This window comes from Astatotilapia calliptera, chromosome 17, assembly GCF_964374335.1.
Source record: "Astatotilapia calliptera chromosome 17, fAstCal68.1, whole genome shotgun sequence".
NCBI lineage: Eukaryota > Metazoa > Chordata > Actinopteri > Cichliformes > Cichlidae > Astatotilapia > Astatotilapia calliptera.
In genome coordinates this window covers 27,875,291-27,897,270 of record NC_137438.1, presented here as the reverse complement: position 1 = coordinate 27,897,270, position 21,980 = coordinate 27,875,291, and the positions used below count along the sequence as shown (strand labels likewise).

General features: G+C 41.9%; 1 protein-coding gene across 1 annotated transcript; it reads left to right on the top strand.

Moving 5' to 3' along the window:
* Nucleotides 1–569: 569 nt before the first annotated feature.
* Nucleotides 570–21,978, top strand: prrt4b (proline rich transmembrane protein 4b). Its single transcript, XM_026146330.2, has 4 exons — nucleotides 570–681; nucleotides 6,669–7,809; nucleotides 13,357–13,479; nucleotides 19,310–21,978. The coding sequence occupies exons 2-4, from the start codon at nucleotides 6,762–6,764 to the stop codon at nucleotides 21,340–21,342; spliced, it is 3,204 nt and encodes a 1,067-aa protein (XP_026002115.2). The 5' UTR covers nucleotides 570–681; nucleotides 6,669–6,761; the 3' UTR covers nucleotides 21,343–21,978.
* Nucleotides 21,979–21,980: the final 2 nt, after the last annotated feature.

Below are 21,980 nucleotides of genomic sequence, written 5' to 3'. Positions count from 1 at the left end.
TCATTAAATACACACGTTGACATTAAAGTGTCAATAGAGAGCAAAAGAGGAGGAGGAGGAGGTCAAAGTGGATGAATGGGTCAAGCTGTTACAAAGGAGACTGCTGTAATCCCGCTCACACCTTAAACCTCCTCACACCTTAGTTACAAGGACGTCAGATCACATTTGGGTTTTACTGGAGGACAGCTTGAGGACACTAAGAACTTAACATAATCTGAACACGTGCTTTGAGTCTGTGTGCTTGTGATTGTGAAAAAAACATCCTCATCAGCACCATCAGTGATATTAGTTCTGGCCTTAAAAACTGCTGCAACTGGATACCAGCAGCTTTCTGCCCGTGTGTGCGCATTCATGTTAAAGGCTGTGTCTGTCATTTTTAAGCATGTGTGTTTGTCCGTGGCTGCGGGTCATCTCCGCTGAACAATTTGCCCAGTGAGGTGTGACCACAGGCATTGTGATGGTGGCCACACAGTGGACTACAGATGCAAAGAGTGAGAGAGATAGAAAAATACAGAGAGAGAGAGAGGGAGAGAGAGGGAGCGAGAGCAAGTGGGAGGGAGGGTGGGAGACTGGAACTCTGTTCCACACAGGCAAACCTACATAGGCTCAGAAACACGATCTCGCCTGCAGCACTCACACTCGAACACCGCTGGCTGTGGATCTTATTTCATACATCTGCGGGTAAGCACCTGACATGTTTTCACCGTCCTTTTCCTCCCTCTGTCTCTCTCTGTATGTGTATTTTAATCAGGTGGTCTTGACCAATAATAAGGTGTGTGTGGATATGACTCCTATAATGCAGGCAGTTGCATGCTGGTATACACACTCTAGCTGCAGTTTTACACACTGATACACACAAACATACTGGATTTCATCAAACATATATAAGATGAAGGGTTGTGGTTGATGCTGGTGTGCAGATTCTTACTAACATCTGGATTTCAAAGCTGAGTAATGGCTAAATATATGTGTATGTGTGTTCCTGTCAGTGAGGCGTCTGGATAAATCTGACATATAAAGATGTTGGCATCTGCAATTTTCACTCTTGTGATTTCGTTTAGCAGTTGTATCTATTTTCACTCACTTTGTTTTAGAAGGGTGTGCAAATGTATGTATGTGCGCTTTGGAGTTAGCAAACCAGCAAATGCTCTTGCAAGAATCGATTGGGGGTTTTTTTTTGAGTGTGTGTGTTTGTGTGTCAGACTGCCCATTTACATGTGAGAGCAACACGCTCCAAGAAGCCAAACAGCGTAATCCAGAAGGTGTTCAAATTCCTGGGATTAACAAGACGTCTTTGGCTTCAGCTGTCACCATGGCAAAGGCAGCCTGTGGAAAGCCTGTGTTTGAAAGCGTCCTCTATAATAAGCGGGTTCACTGCATTCATCAGCTCTAGAGCTAACACAAGCATTAACCCACTACAATGTCATTCTCAATCAAGAGATTGATGAGATCTATCTCAGGGCTGGTCAAACTGGGATTTTTTTTTAAAGAGGTGGTATTTAGAATACATTAGAAAAATACATTAGAAAAATACATTAGAAAAATACATTAGAAAAATACATTAGAAAAAGAATGCCAGAACCAAAAGATAATGCCCTGGAGTGGAAGCCCTGCAGGTGAAAATAGCAAATTAATCTTGTTTGTAAATACAGTGACTCAGGATGTTGTTTGGTTGTCAAGCCAACGGGACTCGGTTGGGAGTCCAGCTTATGATGCTGCCTATTTGGACACATGTGGATGGGTTTAGCTATTCTTAGACATGAGAACAGCTCTCATTATGGTCAATAATGTCCAGGCACTATTGACTGGTTGCACAATTCCATTTGTGCACATGTTGCTGCGAACACATTAGTTACAGTCTAGGACAACAGATGGAGAAATTATTTTTAAAATGATGACAAATGTGCAGCACGGTGGCACGGTGGTTAGCACTGTTGCCGCACAGCAAGAAGGTCCTGAGTTCAATTCCACCATCAGGCCGGGGTCTTTCTGTGTGGAGTTTGCATGTTCTCCCCGTGTTTGCGTGGGTTCTCTCCGGGTACTCCGGCTTCCTCCCACCGTCCAAAGACATGCAGCTTGTGGGGATAGGTTAATTGGATAATCCAAATTGCCACTAGGTGTGAATGTGAGTGTGAATGGTTGTCTGTCCCTATGTGTTAGCCCTGCGACAGACTGGCGACCTGTCCAGGGTGTACCCCGCCTTTCGCCCTATGACAGCTGGGATAGGCTCCAGCGCCCCCCGCGACCCTGAAAAGGATAAGCGGAAATGGATGATGACAAATGAAGAAAGCTTCAAATTAAACAGGGGCAACTGTAGCTCAGGAGATTGGATGGTTTGATCCCTAACTCCTGTAGTCTGTATGTCCTTGAGGAAGATACTGAAGCTCACATAAGCGCTTGCTTATAGATTTATCACTTCTCTCCCTGTGTTGTTGCAAATACTGAATGATTGTTTATAATATTAGGTTTATCACAAGGAAATTTGTCTTACTTCCCGATCTAATAGAAATAATGCAGATTTAATGCTGCTTCCCACTGTGTCTGACTTCTTTGTCTCCTCCAACAACAGTTCCTCTGGTTGCCGGAGCCTAGAGGCAACTAGTCACAACACGGGTGTTTTGTCACTATTCTATAGGCTCTGTGCAATCAGAAAATAGCAATTTAAGGCAAAAGGGTTGTGCAGTTAACGACAGTTCTTTTAAAAATTGTCTGGGAATCTTAATAAAATTCTCGCTTGTGCTCTTTTGTAAACATGACTACAGTCAGCAGGTGGTTGACCTAGGCTACTGTGAAGACAGAAACTTTGCTTTGCCTAAAAGGTTACTATTTCCTGGCCACAGTTATTAGCCAATCACTGCTAATTTGAATAAAAACACTGTATGGCATCATGGCGACGTAACCACACACAAGATGTTGAAACGCTACTATGGAAGCAGAATTGCAAGTTGAGTTAACTGAGTGATTTCCTTTTTTTTTTAGTTTGCAGTATTGTTATGGCATTAAATGCCACAGAATTCTTATTACACACCATGAGCAAAGACAATATAGTAGTTGTGAAAGATAATAAAGAATAAAGGAGGGTAAAGTATCTGAATATTTGCATATGAGGCTCTAAAGCACAATAACACAAATTTTTGATAGTCACACATTCAAATCATCTTGGTTGTTCAGTGCCTGCTTGATATGGAAAGCCTTCTAATTCCCAAGATTTAAAAAAAAATCCTTTCAAATTTAATACTTAAGTTTGCTCTTTAGATGGGAGATGGAGTTACATTTGAAAAACAGAGGGCCCAAAGGCACGTGGGAGGACGCACGTGCACTTGTATGCTATTGCACCTACACATAACCATGGAAATAATACTAGAGTGAAAACTAGGGCTTGTAAATATGTACACCCACACAGCAGACTCAGAAAACAACAACGATCATACACAACAGTAGCCATTTGCAGGGAGGTAAATTACTCCATTATCCTGGACTATGTCATTGATCCTCAGACCTTCCCGCGCTCATAGAGGGTTTGTTAAATAGTAATGACGCTGGCTGCAGTCAATTCATCTCTATTCGCGACTGCCCTCGCCATTTCAATCACTCTAGAAAGACCCAAGCCTCCACTTCAGTTACAAGGTTTATATTTCTTGTTTGATTAACTTAAACAAAATTTTGAGTGCACTGATAACAGAAGGGGTTGTCCTGCGATAGTTCCAATTAATTTAGAAACAGCATATGTTTCATGGAGAAACGTGCTGCACCACATTGAAAGCTGACTGCGTGTCAGGTAGCTAATGGTCCCAGAGAAAATATGAGGTATGTGCTTTCTTGTAAACACAGACACGCTGAGACTAAAATGAAAGCCAGGAGTCTGTTGACAGAGTTAATAAAAGAGGTTCTGGGCAGCAAACTAAAATGAGCATCAAGGAGACTGCCGCAGAGTTCGCTCTCTTGGACTAACAATGTCACAATCGAATGTCAACACGGTGTTGTTCTTCTCCTCGCCTGCCCTTGTCTCTTGTTCTCGGTCCATCTTTCTCTATCTCTGCTCCGTTGAGCACACTACAGTGCCAGGCTCCCCACCATCTTTGTCAGGAGCAGTGAGACAAAACGCCAGCAAAATAAGAGAAGGGACTTGCATATTCCCCACAGCCACTTTTTTATAGCTCCTTTCCACTTGCTCGACTGCCTGTCAAACAAGACAATGCCTACAGCAGGCGTGTATTTGATGTGGGGAAGAATGGTAACAGGAATGTTAAAGGCAGTGGCATTAAAGCTCAAGCTGAGTAGGATTTTGGAATAATTGGTGGTTTGTAGTAAGATTATAAGATTGTTTAAATTTGACTCTGACAATTTGTGGTTGAACATTACTTGTAGGCTGCTTTGTTTACATTTTAAAGCTTCAGTTTGGCTTCGGTTTTTATAAGGTCATGTGAGAACATGCACATGAAATGTGTCACCCGCAAAGAAATACTACATGACTGAAGTTACCCTCACCTGTAAACTGCTTTATGCTGTTAATTATCACCGCTCTCATCTTTTTTTCTTTTCTTTTTTTGGCTCTGACAAACTTATTTTCTCACCACAAACCAAATTTCCGATGAATGGAGCAGCCCATCTGCCTCATTGGTCCTTTAAACTTTAAGGCACTTTAAAACTTTGTTGGAAAGAAAATGTTTATTTTGAAATATAGTTAAAAATGAGGAAACACAGTTGCTAGAAACACACATTCAAACGCATGCAACCTTTGCTGTGTATCTCCTGGACATCCTCTGATATTATGACTTGAAAGGTAATTTTAAAATTTTTCGTATGTTAGATGCAAGAATAATCCTGATGTTGACGAATATGCATGAAAAATGTCTTAGTTGTTTAATCCAAGATCTAGCAAAGTATGCTTTGAATTGCTTAACTGCTTCCGGTGAATGGCCTGAAAAAACGATATCATAGTAAATATCATGATTATTCGAGAACTGTGCAATCGCTACGCTAAGGAAAGCGATCATTTTACACTCGACATGAGCCTACATGAGTTTCCCATTTACCACACTGCAGGATACTAAATGAAAGTGATACTGAAGTGAAATATGAGAATGTTAACCAAAATAAATTATATATACTAACCCGCTGTGTAAATAATTGATGATTTATACATCAAATCAACAAAAGGGCAACTAGGGATGAAAGATAATTTGCCCCATGCTTCAACTAGATGTTTTTCCCTTTCTCTAAGCCTTTAAAAACTGCTGTCAGAATGTCTTGAAGAATTCAGGAGAGTGCAAGCGTGGGTGTGTGGATCTACTACAGAACAGTACATGTAGGCGAACAAGTTGTACTAACATGCAGAGTCAGATCCATATTCATCTACAATCGTATCACTCATATCACTGCATGCATGAAATGCGACTGTCTGCAGGTTGGCTGGGGCAAGCTCGAACACACAGCCATCTAAAAACATTCTCACCTCCTTGGAATTGGATTTTCCTGCTGTTCAGTCAAAATGCTAAAAGTGGGGAGTGTGTGGGAAGCTTCATGTTTGCCCCCCCCCCCCCCCCCCCTTCCAGTTCTCAGTCTTCATATCTAAGCATCTGACTGTGTGCTCTGGCTGATTTCATTCCTTCAGGCAGGGAAGAGAAGGGTTGATGGCTGGACAAAGCCCTGCTTTCCTGATCAGTGGAAGTAATCCAGAGACATCGGGATAAGCAGTGGCTTATTGATCTAAATTGTATGCGTGCTAAAGAAAATGGCAACACTTGAGAGATCAAAGTTAACAGGCAATGCTTTGAAAAAAAAAGAGGGATTTAAATAAACTTGTCATAGCGGAAAAGAAAAGCTGACAATGAAGAGGAAGTGTGACATGCCTGATAAAAACAACGAGAGCACGGTAGAGAAGCTTGACTGTGATAGCAGTTTTCTGTGAATATTGATGCTTTTTTTTAAACTCCCACACAAAAAGACCTTTCTCCACTGCTTTAAAGAACAAATAAATCTGAGATTGAAAGAGAGCAAGACCAAAGCTGGGAGTTATTGAGGAGGGAGTTAAGTAAGGCTATGCATACAGGTTGTTGTTCTCACAGGGGAAATTCCTTGGGTGCTCCAGTCTTTTCACTGAGGCAACAGGCTAGTGACTTTGAACTATTCAATGCTCCACAAAAGAATAAGTGGTCTTTCTATTCTTCTCAGAGTCTAACCTCCCCCCAACCCAACTCTTATACATTATTTCTCAACCACTCCTTATAGAGGAGGATGTATATGAAAGGAAGTTCCTTCTCGAATTCATCAGTCCATGTAACAGCCCAACTGCTGCGACACAGTGAGCATGCGAGCAACAGCATGACATAAATACTGACCACGGCATCTGACAGAATACCGCTAATTGTGGGGTGTCCATAATACTTAAGCTCTTGTTGTGATTTGTGGCGGCTGACGTATTTTTTAAGCCTGCTAACTTCAGCAGTCGTTTGTAATGAGTGGCATCGTTTCTATACTTTTTTTTTTCAAGAATTTGCTTTACAGTCTGGAAAAACAGATCAAAAGCAGGTCATGCTCTAAGAAAACTCAGCCTTTCAAAAAGTGAACACATGCAAATTCTATCAAGTTTTCATCAACTCAAATTTAGCCGCCAAAGAGTGGATGAAAAGTGTGTCACTGATGTCCTCTGTGTTCTTGTCTTCTAGGCCATATTTGCTGGCAAGCCAGCCGGACCCATCTCAGGGAGCAGGAGAATGGAGAACAACATGTGACGGATCTGCACACCACTTGTCGAAAGCATGCTTCGCCTCCACTGGACCTTGGCATTCTTCTTTTGGTATTTTTTGTTACTTCACAGAGAGGCTGCGGCTGACGAAGAGGCCCCCTGGGGATCGACGGCATCAAGTGAAAAGCCACCTGAAGATAAAGTCAGCTCGTATTGGTGGGCCCCGGCTCTGTCGAAGCTCCCTTCCCTTCCCAAACTGCAGTTCGGTATTCCCTTTTATGGGAGTTCAGATAGTAAAGAAGAGGTAGCTGCAGTGACCACACCTGCCAAAGGGCTGACAGAATCAAATGATCAAGCCCAAGAAGGCTCAGGATCTGGAGACGAAAGCATTTTTGAAGCATCTCAGTCACCCACCACTTTGACTCAGGGGCTCCTAACCAGCGTGACTAAGATAAGAAGCGAATCACCTCCCACAGGAACATCAGATTCTCCACACAGCAGCATAGTTCTGAGCGACAATGATACTCTTGTTTCCAACTCCTACTCTCCCACAAGCGTCTCTATCAGAAACACTCTGTTCACCAACAGTCCCACCAGCACTAACGCTCCTGAACAGAATGCAACACATACCCACCCACCATGGGACACAACATGGGTAGCTGAGCCCAGCGCGAATGCCACCGCACAACACCTTCAAGAGAAACACAGTGTTCCTCTGGCAAATGAAGATTTTTCTCCAGAGATCCCTTCAACAATAGCACCAGAAACCACAGTTCCCACTGCCTTGACATGGGCAGTAGCTCAAACCACGACAACAAACCCAGGACTCGTGGAGACCGCACTGACCATGGGACACAATCTGGGGCCGGCTGCTCACACTGCTACCCCAGAAACAATATTTAGCAGAGAACCACAAGATGCATCTGTTAGCATTACCCTCCAAGCTGGAGACTTCACTACATCAGAAGTCCACACAACTCAAAGCAGAACTGAGGCCTGGTCGTGGGCCATGGCAGAGGAGCCAGGGGTAATGTCTAGTGCCCCGGGGATCGATCATAAACCAGTCCTGGAATCCACAACAAGCACAACTCAGATCCAAAAGGTTAACTTACCAATTGGAGGTAAGCAAAGTTAAATCAATAGTAGCTGGATTGACTTGAAAGATGTGATCAATCATGTGTTGACAGGTCTTTAGTGTTCAATAAATGGCTGTCAAAAAGGCTGCAGACAGATTGGCTTGATCGATGACATGTTTGACATGGCAAGAAGTCAAAGGTCAGAAATTTGCATAAAACCCAGATCCAGATGAATCCTTGTAAACAGTCACTGAATACGAGATGGGAATCAGCATTAAAATTATTACACGATATTCAGCATTTGATAAATGGATTGCATCTAACTGCCAGCGTGATGATGGTTTTGAGACGTGAGAGTTGCTTAATAAGTAAAGCAATCAAAAACACGTTGAAACCATTGACAAAATGACACGTCTTCATTATATTTCCAAAGCATCAAGGGAGAAGAAATGATCAGAATGTGTTGAGTAAAGTGTTGTGGGTGGTTAAAATGAGATTTCAAGCGTTGTGTTGTTGTTTACTGGTTAAATCTATACCCCAAGTTAATTTCACATTGCACAATTGCTTCCAGTGAGTAATTTGGGCCACCCTACTAAAAGAAACTATCTCTTTAACCACCTATAATGTGTTTTCATCAGCAGATCAACTCCAACATTGTCTATGCTAAAACCAGAAAAGGGAGGTTATTTTGTCTAAATGTTGTGGGGGTTGCTGTGTGAGGAAGGGGGAAGAGGAGTTGCTCTCCTCGTGTGTATAAAGCGAAAGATGTTAATCTGAAATAGCTTCTGGTAGCCTTTATGTCGCAGGAGACCCTGACACGACACCGAGGCAATACTTTCTTATCCCTGGCCCATCCCCCAACCACTGGTGGCAGTCTGGGGTGTGAATACTTAACGAGCCCTCAGAGGGAGATCCTCCTCCAAGTACAGACACATTCATCATGTGGGGTCAAAGGTCGGCCCTGAAAATGATGAGTCGATTATTCTCAGCAGTTGTTTGGTGGATGGGTACACACAGCAGTGTCCTAGCTTGTGTAGGACACAACTATTTTCTGTTTCTGCAAATAGACCAGATATATGTTAATGTTGGAATTTACTTCAAATATAATTTTTAAGTTGTTTATAAAGTACAATTCGGCAAAAAACTTAATCGGGATGAAATTGTGTTACTTGATGTTCTTATAGATTCACTGTCCTAATGTCATTTTTTGGATTTAGTTAATTTAAATCACTAACTGAATACATTTTAAACTTAACTTTAGATACTCACCAATTACAAATATATTTAAATGCTGCGGTGTTTATACTTACCTATTAAAAAAACATCAGACTTGCCATTTGAGTAGTTTTCCTCCAGTTTTTGTATTTTGTGTGTTTATCACAAAATTGTAAATGTCTTCATTTGTAATTTTCTGCGCACTTTGGTTCTTCAAGCTCAAAAGCTCAAGATCAGCCTTTGACCTTGAAATGCATTTGTTTTGCCTTGTGCTGTTTACAGATTTGAGAATAGATTTTTGAGCTTCATCAAGATGCTTGCAGTTTATAGTGTTGTTATGTTGAAATCTTGAGATTACAGTTCTTCCATGAATGTTTTTTTCCACAACAGCAGTGTTGGAATGCAACCATTCCCAATCCCATATCACCCAGTCTGCTTTGGCTGACAGTTATTATGTTTTGTCTGCTGTGATCAGTATTGTCTGCACTTGTTTTTCAGCTGTGCGTGGTGTGGTGGGATACAGCACAGAAGGTGGGTGGGGAGGGCTGCTGTGTTCATGTATCAGTATTCTAAGCGCACGCTCAGCGAAACCACCGCCTCTCCTGTGGGACCATCCGCTCGCCGTCGCTGTTCATGGATGCTGAACATGCTTCTTGCCATTTAGTCTCCTCCCTCCTCTCTTGTGGCCATGTATATTCTCTCTGTACAGACGCAAACCCCTGTCACCTCGTTTCATGGATAAAAATGTCGGCTGTTGCTTTAAAGGTTGAAAATGCCCTGACGAGAAGCTGAGAAGCTTCTGATCATTCACAAAGAAACGTAAACCAGTAACATAAGACTAATTGATGTGCTAGTGGACTGGAGTCATGCAGTGTTTAAATTATTACACGTTACCAAAGGACACAAGTGGAGATTAATAGGAAACTAACAGCATAGCAGCTCTGTGTTATCATACTTTATCCTGATGTGAGCATGCTATCTGTGTACTGTCATTTATTTGAAAGCTGCATGGGGTGAATTGTTTCAGGTGTTGGACACCTTCGCCACAAAAGGAAAAAAAACAGGGGGGGGGGGAGTTACATTGATCGAGGGAGCGTTGCCCTTGAGGAGGCTGTCAGGTGTAAAAATAAAACAGCAATGAAAACAGCCATAGCAAGGTCAATTATGAGAAGAGAAAGTGGGGGAAAGAGAACTGAGGGGTGAAAGTGTTGGTTTTCTCAAACCACTGCTGCTAATTTTCATCCAAAAATCTGTCTTTTACCCTGCTGTCTTTCCCTTCATCCCTGTTTCCATTACCGCACTAACAGTCATTGGTGAGTCTAGACCCTTAGCACACTCCATTAATACCTGCAAGGATATATTGTCTCTGTGATCCAAGCACTGTACCCAACTACTAAAGCGTGGCCAATGACAGAGTAATTGATTATGGAAATGGATACAGAGCATGTGACATGAATATCTGATGGCCTTTTATAGATTTTACATGGAAAATGGGCTTTAGTGCAAATAGAGAACACTGCTGGGGCTTACATATTATGCTAATCTTCTCAGGCTTTACCAGCCTGGTTTGTTTTTAGGATTTGACTCACAACTCTTAGGCTGAATAAACTCCATGAAAAGAACTGGCTGAGGAACACATATTAAGCAATGGGGGTGATTTATTACTCTAGCCCAGACTGATTTTAAAGTAAGAGATGCTCTGGGTTCCTGTGTAGCTGCCTTAAAGATGAACCAAATTAGCAACAACGTGATGCAATTTTGTGCAAGTAAGTCACATTAGAAGCAAAATTCAAGATGAGAAACTTTATTGCGCCACTGTTATGAAACTAATTATTAGTACATTTCTTACAAACCATTGCATTCATTCGTTTCATCAAGTCACACAAGGCTTTTATAGCTAAGGAGAGAGTAATGGAGTGCAACATCATCTCCTGTTTATCATTTCTGGTAGCTAAAGATAAAGGGAAGCTCCATCATCACTATACACTGTGTTATTGTGGTACACTTAGACTCGCCACGGCCGCTAATTATGTTTATTTTTATTTTGGGTGGCCATAAATGAATTGAATTATATGAAGCTATAGCCTGTGGTGAGGAAGGCACTGAGACATTCCTTTTCTGCTGTGACTGAAAAGCAACTTTAAGGTCACGGAGACCAAAGAAAATTATGGATGTACTAATTAGGTAGAGGCATACATGATAAGTCAGCAGAGGTGTGGAAAGTTGAGCTGTTCAATAAGAAAAGTGGAAAGTTAGCACATCCATAGTTAGCTCATACATCCCTGTCAACTGTCTACTGTTTTATTTTGCAATTTCAGCAGTCGCTTTAAAAAGCTGGTCATCAGTTTGTGATGAGCTACAGATATGAGTGAACTCTCTCGTCACTCTCTCTTCCTCGTTTTTAGCAGATCTTGTTTGACATTGTTATTTACTCGCTGCCTGCACTGCAGATCTGTAGTGATTTAGATGTGGCGTACACACACATAGTATTAGCTCCCTAAAAAATCAAAATTATGAGTTGAACTTAACTGTGAATATTTTTACAACAATCAGAATAATAACAAAATTGCAGTGAGAATATATTGCTTACATTTCTGGCAACACAAAGTAATTGCCCGCTAAACCTAATAACTGGTTGCATCACCTTTGGCAGAAAAAAACTGCAATCAAGCATTTGTGACAACTGGCAATGACTCTTTCACATCGCTGTGGAGGAATTTTGGCCCACTCGTCTCTGCAGAATTGTTTTAATTCAGCCACATTGGAAGGTTGTTGAACCTCATGCCAAATCACCTCAGTCGGATATCAGCCTGGACTTTGAGTAAGCCACTCCAAAACCTTTATTTTGTTTATATGAGGCATTCAGAGGTGGACTTGTTAGTGTGTAGGAAAAGTGAGGCCTGCAGTTCTTTAGATGTTTGTGACCTCCTAGATGAGTCACTGATGCAGTCCCTGAGCCTGGTTGTGCCTGGTTTCTTCCTGTTAAAAGACAGTTTTTCCTTTCCACTGTCGCCAAAGTACTTGCTCATAGGGGTTCATCTAATTGATGGAGTTTTCTCTGTTTTCTCTGGATCACTGCAGTGTCTTCACCTTAAAATCTAAAGCATCTTGAGGAAACTGTTGCAATGATTTTGCACCATATAAATAAAACTTAACTGAATTGATTTGCTGTCCCTTGCCTGGCTTCCACAAACAGAGCTAGACCAGAGAAAAAGCCCAGGACATACACAGAGTTTTATACTATTATTTTAAAACCTCATAATGTTAAACATTAACAAGCATAGCAAGCGTATGTAATGAAATAAAAAGGTAATGTGTAACATGTCCTCATCAAATACAATATTTTTTCCTACTAATCATTTGTTCAGATAGACCGCAATATAATAACATAAGCAAAGAAGACACTTAAAACTTAAAATACAAACTTGTAGTGTGAGATACTGCTGGGCGTACATGAGCTATATTGTCTCTCTTTTTTTTTCTTACTCTTTTTGGCTGAACTGTAGCTCTCGCTGTGTGAAACCGATTTATTGTAGGACTTTTTAAACTAACAGATGACTCGGGTACTATCTGCTTGACCTAGATTAGTCTCTAAGATAGAAGGCATTGCCTTGTAGCTGTTCTGATTTTTTTCACAACTCATTATCTTCCACTTTATTTGGTATTTATTTTTTCATTAATATTAATTCTGAACTTATAGCCTAAAACTGTACCTGGTATCCCTGGCTTCATTACATAGTCAGCTCATCCGGTTTTCCCAACAGGTTTATTCAGCGCTCTAAATCTTTTCTTCTGTCTTTGTGACTGTTGTAACACACAATTCCTGCGTGGGTGGCTAACTATGAAAATATTTTGTGATTCAACCATACTGAGCTAAAGGGTTGAATAATGCCATGTGTAGTAATAACTACACATGGCATTTTGTGTAGTTATTAACATTAGCACTCTCTCGCCGTCTTTCTTGCATCATTTTTCCTCTTTGTCTCCTTTATGGAACGCAGCAGCTCTAGACACAGTCTGGATTTGCAGTGGACCAGGATGTACACACCCATGCACATACACATAAGGATGTCAATGTAATTAGACCACACAGGCCTATTCCACTGTGCTATGCTATGGATGACTGAATACAACTAAGTGGGTGATAGGCCGATCCCTGACAGAACTGGGTTAAGAAATATAGTTCTTCCATTTGCTACAGTGTTAAACCTCAGATGTGCTTTGAGCAGAGAACAGAGAGGGTTAAGTTTTCTTTTGGGTATGCTAATCTCTTTAACTCAGACTACTTTAAAGATGCCAGTGCTATTTAAAATGCTATTTTAATTAAATTGATCACTTTGAGATCTCGCCTAGGTTAAACTGCACGTGTCTCCCCAGATCTGCCAGGCAAAGAGGATAAGGAGGATGAGAAAGGTGTGGTTCAGTCGACTGCAGACAATGATGGTGACATAAGTTTGGCAGGCATTTCCACGCCGTCCAATGAGCTGCAACAACAGACAGGTGAGCAAACACATCCCTCGAGATGTAAACAAACACTGTCTTCCTTCAAAAATCGAATCCATTTTAGAAGCATGTGTTTGCACTGTCATACTGTTAGGAGGACAAGCAAAAGTCTGCATGCTGTTACTTTCAGAAGCCATCCTCTAAATGTTTGCGTATGTGTAAATCTGTCAGAAGACTGGGAGAAACAATTACCTGCATCCATTGCCTCAGGCTACTAATTGCTTCCAATGGGAGGGGGGGAAAGTGCTCATCCAACAGATAGGGAGCAATGCCCAACCACTGAACAGACTTCTAGGTACTACTTCTAAAATACACAATTATTGATCCAATGATAACAGTTTCTATTACAAAAATAAAATACACAGTAGTGCAAATCTTGCTGGCCAATGATTATCATCATTAGTCATCTTTTTGCATTATAACAAAGCAATATCCACTTTTGAATTAAATAAAGAGAATGAAAAAAATAGAAATAAATGCATTAATTCTACTTGGTCGATGTGGATTTTTTTTTTATGCTACAGTTGTCTGGAACCATGCTGTCAACAGTTTTTAAAAAAAGTAATTTAGAAGCATTTGCATCTACTTCAAACATTTCCACATGTCACTGGTTTTTATTAATAGCACGAATCTTTACAGCTCAAACAGGCAAAGTCTGATGGAAGCATTTTGGCAAGCGAGTACACATAGAATAGTACTCACTAGGAAATCCAACATTGTAGGTCACTGTGGTGCTAATAAATAATAATAATAGCAGCAATAACAATAAGAATGCCTAGGCTATACAAAGAACACGCTACAACTGGATCAAACCTCTTTTCATCGCCTCACTTCACATTAAAAAGAAAAAAATCAGATCAATTGTAAGAATGTGTTACAGTATAAATGTGAAATTCACATATTAGTCTAATTATTTGTGAATCATATACAGCTGATTTCTGATCAGATATCTGTTGAAGAGATTCACTTTCAGCCCACTTCACAGAAGCAGCTGTAACCCACATTACCTCACCCAGAATAGCCAATACTGTCAAGTGGTTTTCAAAAATAGACTTCAAATGTGCCACCTGCTGAATATGGCTCGCAAGTAAGTAAATGAAACAATAATATTACTAGTGTGCATATCTGTTATTTAATAGTGTTCTCCCTAAAGCAAAACAAAAAAAACAAGGAAGAAAAATAAAATAAAATAAATGTGCTGATGAGAATGTCTGCTCCGCATAAAGTTATCGTAAAATCAGGCCCGCTGCATTGTGTAGAACTGTTTAAGTGAGAGATAAAACCTCAGTCGTACAGGTCCCAGCACAACTGGCCCCTCCTTAGTATGCATCGGATTTCTCCATGAGCTCCCACGAAATTACTTTTTCTGAAGTGAGCCAAATTGAAGATGAAGGCGATCAGAAGAAAACTACATGGTTCCCTTAGTTTAGTGATACAGAATCAACATGCTGTGAGTTAAAGATGGGCGTGGGGTAGCTGGAGTCCACGTATCATCAGAAGAACCCTTCTACTTCATTATCTTAGCTGGTAGACATGTGAGGCACCTCAGGTGAGACCTTTGAAAAAATATTGCCGTAAACAGTTTATTTTGGGACACCACGAAACAAACGATAGCGTAAAATGAAACAATAGACGTTTTTATATCGTCATCTGATATATATCGTTATATCGAACAGCCCTAGCTACGGGAATGCCAGTTGGTGGATTGGTCGACTCCTGAATGAAATGCTACTAGTCTAAAAAGTAGAAATCTTCTAAACATTTGTGACTTTCCCCTACTTTTTTCCCAAGCCCCACCTAGAAGTTCACATCTGTGGATTTGGAACTCGACTGGATGATTTAAATACTTATGTTGCATAAAATCCTGAGTGTAAACCTCCCTCACTAGAGTTCTGGTTAGAGAATGGCAAATAAATCGGAAATCTCTTCTCCCTTGCGGCACTGTCTTGTGACAACCATAAGTAACCTGCACTGTTGCCAATTAACTATAACGACAAGCAGCTTGCTGCTGTCACATTTTCGAAATCTGTTGTTGCTACTGCAATGAAGGCAAATAATTATTGTTACATAAGCTGTCACATAAACGGGAGAAGATGCGAAAATTATCCATTCATTCAGATTCGATGCCTTGTCTTTGTGCGGAGGTTTTGTCTGAGCTCCAGAGGTGACACAGCTTTATTACTGAACGTTGCCATGCTAACACAAAAATGCTGAACATTGTGAAGTATGGGAGCACTGCCACTGTAAGCATTTTACAGTAGTGTGCTACCATTAACGGCGAGCTCAAAGCACCATCGTATGTCTCACAGAGCTGCTCATTTTACATCTGTGATCCCAACAAGCAGAACAATTCTCAAGTAATTAAAAGATTATACTTTGTTTTTTAATAGTTCTAACCCCTCAGAGTCCACAAAAGACCTCTTGAAGTCTTTCTGTGTAAAAGGTTCCCAGCATAAGAGGCGAGAGTGTGTCAGAGGCAAGAGTGAGCAGCCGCCGGCACATACCAAACCCTCCTGAGGCCGCTCAGTCGGCCAGCAGCTCAGATGGGACTCTTATTGACATGAGGAAACAAAACAGGGCGATCATTCAATACCCATCACGTTTTCCACTCGGCCTGCCTCAGTGGAATCCAAGTCATTGCCCTGGAAAGCAGACAAGTGGGCACACAGGTCATTGACATAATGCATATACTAAAACACACCTACTTTATCAGTGGCTGCCACATTCAGAATGTCTGCAGCCATGGGTTTGTTTAATACTCGAACCACATTTCCCACACAGCGACTGTGTTCTGTGATAAGATGACATAGTTGGAGTCAGTGCGAGTACATAGACTGTTTCTATGCTGCTAGTGCGATAACTTTTACAAGATTAAACATAATTTTATCTTATTTTTATTTGATAATAATGAGTGTGTAAGATTTGTTTGCTTGTTTTTTGCATTTTGCACTGATGCAACATGGAATTTGAATTAACCAGTTAACCAATTATCATTTCACTACACTGGAGAAAGGGTTACTGCTGACCTTGATTAATCTTTAGATATTTATTTATGCTTGCTGCATTGCACCAGTGCTTGTCAGCCAACCACATTTGTCCGGACTTGAATATCGTGTTACAGACATTACACATTCCCAGACAATGACTTCTAATGACACTAGTGAGCGCTGACTTTTCCTATAATGGCATCATGAGGTTGACTTTTGCAGCACTGAGTGCTGCACAACTAATATTGCATGTCTTTAGCATTCCCGTTTTGTCAGACTAGCAGTCCAAAAGTCAAGGGTACTGTAAATATAATGAGACAAAACAGGGACTGTTATGAAAGTAATAAATGTTTGACCACTTCGTGTTATATGTCAAAAAGGTGGTTTTATTTCTGTCCTTTTTCTAGGCAGATAATCAAGATTTCCTTGGAGCGCTTTCAAATTTAAAGCATGTCGCTGTTCCACACCCATCGGGGCTTGTGTTTATAATTCAGCCATTCTGAATTATGGCAAATTAAATGTCAGCATGGAACAGGATGTTTAGTTCTATTTTGCTTAGCAGACTTAATGGTTGCACAGCTTGTACTTAGCAGAGCAGAATGTGGTGTGAAAGTGCTGACTGCAGACTTGCACATCTAAATCTCTTTCCTGCTCTTAATAATCCAGCATCATCATGAGAGAGAGAGAGGGAGAGAGAGAGATGTGTAACAGAGCCACGTTGAATGCATCTTGCTATTAAAGCTTCATTAAGACTTAAGTGAAAAAAACAAAACAAAACAAAGCCACTCACAAAAATCGATCCTTGCGTTTCCGCCCGCTGCTCTGGATCAGCTCAGGGTGTGAAATAAAACTGCTGCATCACATTTAGAGATGCAGAAGTGAGCCTGCGGTGGGCTCGTATTTCCTCAGGCTCAATGTTTTCATCAGTACCTGGGGCTGTGACTCAGCACTGAGGTCAGGAGATAAATGTGAATAATGACAAAACAAACACAGGCAAACAGCAGAGAGGTGCTTTTGCTAAAGCGCTTGTGAAAGTCCTTTTCTGCTCATAGGGATCTGATGATGGCTTTGTTCACAAGTAGCTTACAAATCCATGTAAATGCAAGGATTCACACCCCAAAATGAACGCATATACAGACACAGGTTTTATGGAAAGCATAAGTTTTCACGTTGGAGCAAAAACAAAAACCCCAAAAACTGCTATTTCCATCTGGAGCTGCTGACATATTAAACGTAATAGAAACTGCAGCTGCCATACATTGAATCTATATACTTGGAAAAACACCAGGAAAAGCACAAAAATAAAGCATGGGAAGAGACTTGTAAAACTCAGGGCTGTCAAAGAGAAAAGTGGATTTGGTAAAGAAAACTGTCCCTGTTCAGAAATAACAAGCCCACCTATGGGAGTTTCCCTGTTTGCAGGCGGGAGTCGAAGGAAAATCAAAAACAAAAGAATGAATTAGGTGACCAGGACAGGGTGGGATGGGAAACGCAAGAATATAACCCATAAAAGACATGTGAGAAAGAGTTCAGAAAACCACATGAATTCCGCTTTTATTTTTACTTAGGAAACAAATTAGACATCTTCGGCCTATAGGCAAAGATTTGGGGGGGTTGCGGTTCTGAAGTCTACACATTCATGTTCTTAAACAGGCATTTAACATTACCACCGGATATAATGGATTCTCCAGTTAACGCTAGATGGGTTTCAATTACTGTTGCAGACAAAAGTAGTGGGAGTGCCTTTTATCTGCACTTGGGCAATATTTGAATCAATAAAAACATCACTTTCTGACACGTAAATGATTCCAAAATATATCTATGAGTGTGCACTACATTAAATCTGCATGCTGTGTGATTTAATAGGCTGTCAGTTTATCCTGCCCATTTGTCCCTGTCTCTGTGGTCTCTTTTAGCACCTGAATTTTTATGGTGGAGTTATTGTCTCTGATAAGCCTGCAGCAGAATGACTAATGATCCTGTGTGTGTGTGTGCAAATCCCTGATATGCAGTTAGAAGCTGTTTCTCTTCAGCTGCATTTGAATACATATTCTTTATAAGCTTCCATTGTTAGCATGGGTCCTTCTTTTTTTGTTGTTGTTTTGCTTTTTTTCATGGTGAACGCAGTATCGGTTGTGCTTTATGAAAAAGAACAAGCACCAGTTTGTGGAGCTCAGTGATGCAGAGACTAGAAGGCTGAAAAAATGTTTGTCTGATTGCCCATCTGTGAGGCATTATGCTGTGTGAAGTGCCTTATGTACATCCTTTTCGAGTAATTGAAGTGCATAAACATGTACAGGGTAGATGAGCTTTGCAGACGTCTCTGCAAATTTTGTACAAACACACATATGCATGGCTACTCCTTAATTTACAAAGCCAAGCCACTTCCTTTGCAGTGCTAAAACATGTCTAACAAAATCACAATTAACTATAGCTGCATGGAAACTCCAGATGGCTTACGTAATGCAAGAACTAGCTCTTGTGGTTCGGAGTGGGCTGATCTCACTCACACACACTCACATCACACACCCACACTCAGCCACACATGCATACCTCTGCTTTTGGGCCTCGCTCGGTTTGAACGGCTTACAAGATTTTACACAGGATTAGCACATTAGGAGAACGTTCCCCATCCTGGGCCCGAGCCCATTTGTGTTCTGACTCTGATAGTTTTACTATTAAATGCTTCTGTGTATTCTCATTAGAACTCCATTAGTGCATTTTCAAGTGATATAAAAGTGTCCGTACATGTTTACAGCTACTGTCTTTTTCTCTGTTTTTATGAAAACTCATTCAGTTATTAATGTTCCAGAATCATCTCTACTTTTTTCTCTTTATAGACCTTCCCCGTGAAACTCCCCATATACTTCTGTATACTGAAGACTGGATGTCCACCTCAACCAACGTCGCTAAAGAAGGCTGTAATCGCTCCACCACCACGTGGGATTCCACAACCTACATGGACATTAAGCCCACAGAAAACGCCACTGTCATCAACCAGTCAAGTAGCCCCTTTCTGATCCCAGCTCCACCGATGTTGGTGCCCTTGTACACGGACTGGAACAGCGCTATGGCCACGTGGGGCCTGGCCTGGGAGGCCCACATTTACGGCGCTGGTTGCGTCTTTGCGATGCTGACGATTGCCTCAGCACTGAATCTGCTCTGCTTACCACTGCGATGCCCAACTGGTTGTGGCTACTTTGCTCTGGTTAGCCTGTTCCTATTAGCTGCTGGTTGTACCAGGTCCTTCTCACTCCTGTATGATGCCTATGGCCACGAGGACCGCCTACCCTCCACAGAGGCCTCACTGATGCTCTACGAAGCACCGTTTCCCTGCCTCACTGCAGCTTTTGGTCTGGTTTTCCTTCTCCTGTCCATGCGCTCACGGATGCAGCTTTCCTACTCGGCCTTTCAGAGACCCTGTTTCCTGGCCTGCCTGGTTGTCCTGCATTTTGCAGCTGCGTTCGGTCCAGTTACATTTCTGAAGTTCTACCAGCAAAAGCCTCCTCTGTGCCTCTTTCTGTCACTCATCTCCCGGGGAACCTTTGTGGCACTGGCAACTTTTCTATCAGCTGCCTATTTTGTGTTCTATATCTACGTGCGGGCAGACTCGAAGCACATCTATCACCTGAATAACACATCTCCAACGCCTGCTGAGCGCTACAACCGCTGCCCTTTTGCTGAAAGCAGGGAGTGGGATCGTGCTGCTGCAACGGTGTGTCTTTCAGCATTGTTTTCATTGGCGTGTGCAGGACTTCAGTTATACGCAATGCTCAATGCAATGGGTGTTGTGGGTGGAGCGGAGGTCTTCCATCCTTGGCCGTGGTGGGCGTTCCAGTTTAGCTGCAGACTCTGTGAGCTCGGGGTTTGTCTCACCTTAGCCTTAGTGGTTGCACAGCCAGTTTATTGTTCTGACCACCTTCCAGCTGCTGGAAGTTGTTGGACCGAACTGTTGGCATCCAAGTCACCCATCCTGCCTGGGAGCTACCAATGGACCCTGAGTCAGCAAGAGAAGCTAGCTATTGTTGACACTATTGGACTTGGAGAGACTGAGAGTCTCCCGCTTTACACTCTGGTGGATGAAAGACTTGGCAGCAGTCTGAATGGCCTGGACCTCCTCTACCACAGTAACCGGGCTTTGGCTTACCGAGACCTGGACATGGATTTACAGAGTTCAGAAAAACCTGAAGATACAGGTGGCAGAGAGCCTTCAGGTGCATCTTCATTCACCAGTGACTCCACCGCAGACCTACGTCCACCTTCACCCATCAACCTACGTCGCAGCATAGATGAGGCGCTCTTCAGTGAAGCCTTGTTTCCCATGAGCCTCTTCAGCCCTGCTAGGCCTTTTCAGTGCAGTGACCAATCAGTAAACAAGCACTGGACACTTCCCAGCAACGGACTCTGTGATCCCGTCTCTGCCGACGCTGGCCTTTATCGGACCTCCTCCTGCGTGGAGATAGCCTCTCAACCCCAGCCACCCGAATCTGAGGGTAATGGTGTTGAAGGTGCTCCGCCATCTCCCTCCCTGAGCTCTTCTTCCAGCTGTTCATCACCTGAACGATGGAGGGGAAGCTCTTCCTCCTCTTCCCTCTACCGAGCCTCTCTTGGAAGCTCGCTGGTCCTCTGCGCAAGCCCAGAGAGACATGCACGACAGCTTCTCCAACAAGGCAGCACGGGTAACGTGGCATCCTCTGGCCACCAGGGCCATGCAGACCTGCAGAGGCACTATCACACATTGGGAGCAGCCTCACAAGAGAGCCTGGATCTAGACACGTCGACAGAGGCAGACCGATCTGTCCAGGAGGAATTCATCAGTGTTTGCAGACAAATCGATGCTTTGAGCATCTGCAGTGAGACTATTGATTTATGAAGTAGTCTGGTCAAATGAGGGTTATACTGAGGACTTTAGGGTGACTACTATGTGCAGCAAGCTGACTGTCCAGGAATTTTACAAATTGATAGTGCATGGTTAGCGGTGTATACACTATGGAAGAGCTACAGCTGCCAAAATATAGTTTTTGAAAGGCTTTGTTATGTGGTAAAAAGATAAAAGGGTCTAAGTGCCAAGAATGTCAAAAGCCAAATGGCAATTTGTAACTTTTACATGTTTGATAAAAGCAAGTGACATTTGATACAGTCGTTTAGTGAGTGGTGATCTAACAAGAACTGATTTGTACAAATAATTTTATCGCATTCCAACATTCCAATAGATAGTACTGTGAGTGAAGTAAGCACTTATTAAATACTACTGAAGTCAGACTCCTTCCAGTTCTACAAAATCATCAGTCAAGTATTTCAAGCTTAAAAAACAAAAACATACCACTAAGCTACGCATTTGCAGTTATGATGCAGCAGTGCCCTCTACCGGTATTAAGCACAAGCTATTTGTCACATGCTTCTATATAAACAATCCAGACAGCATATTAATGACCAGCTTACTAACTTATTTATGTTTATCTATAACTTTGTCAACATATTGTTTAATAAAGATTTGTTTTTATAGTAAGT

Excerpts from the sequence above, each read along its gene's own strand:
- prrt4b (XM_026146330.2), top strand. The coding sequence starts at position 6,762 with ATGCTTCGCCTCCACTGGACCTTGGCATTCTTCTTTTGGTATTTTTTG. Across the intron at positions 7,810-13,356 it reads GGTTAACTTACCAATTGGAG|ATCTGCCAGGCAAAGAGGAT; the intron begins GTAAGCAAAGTT and ends GTGTCTCCCCAG. Across the intron at positions 13,480-19,309 it reads TGAGCTGCAACAACAGACAG|ACCTTCCCCGTGAAACTCCC; the intron begins GTGAGCAAACAC and ends TTCTCTTTATAG.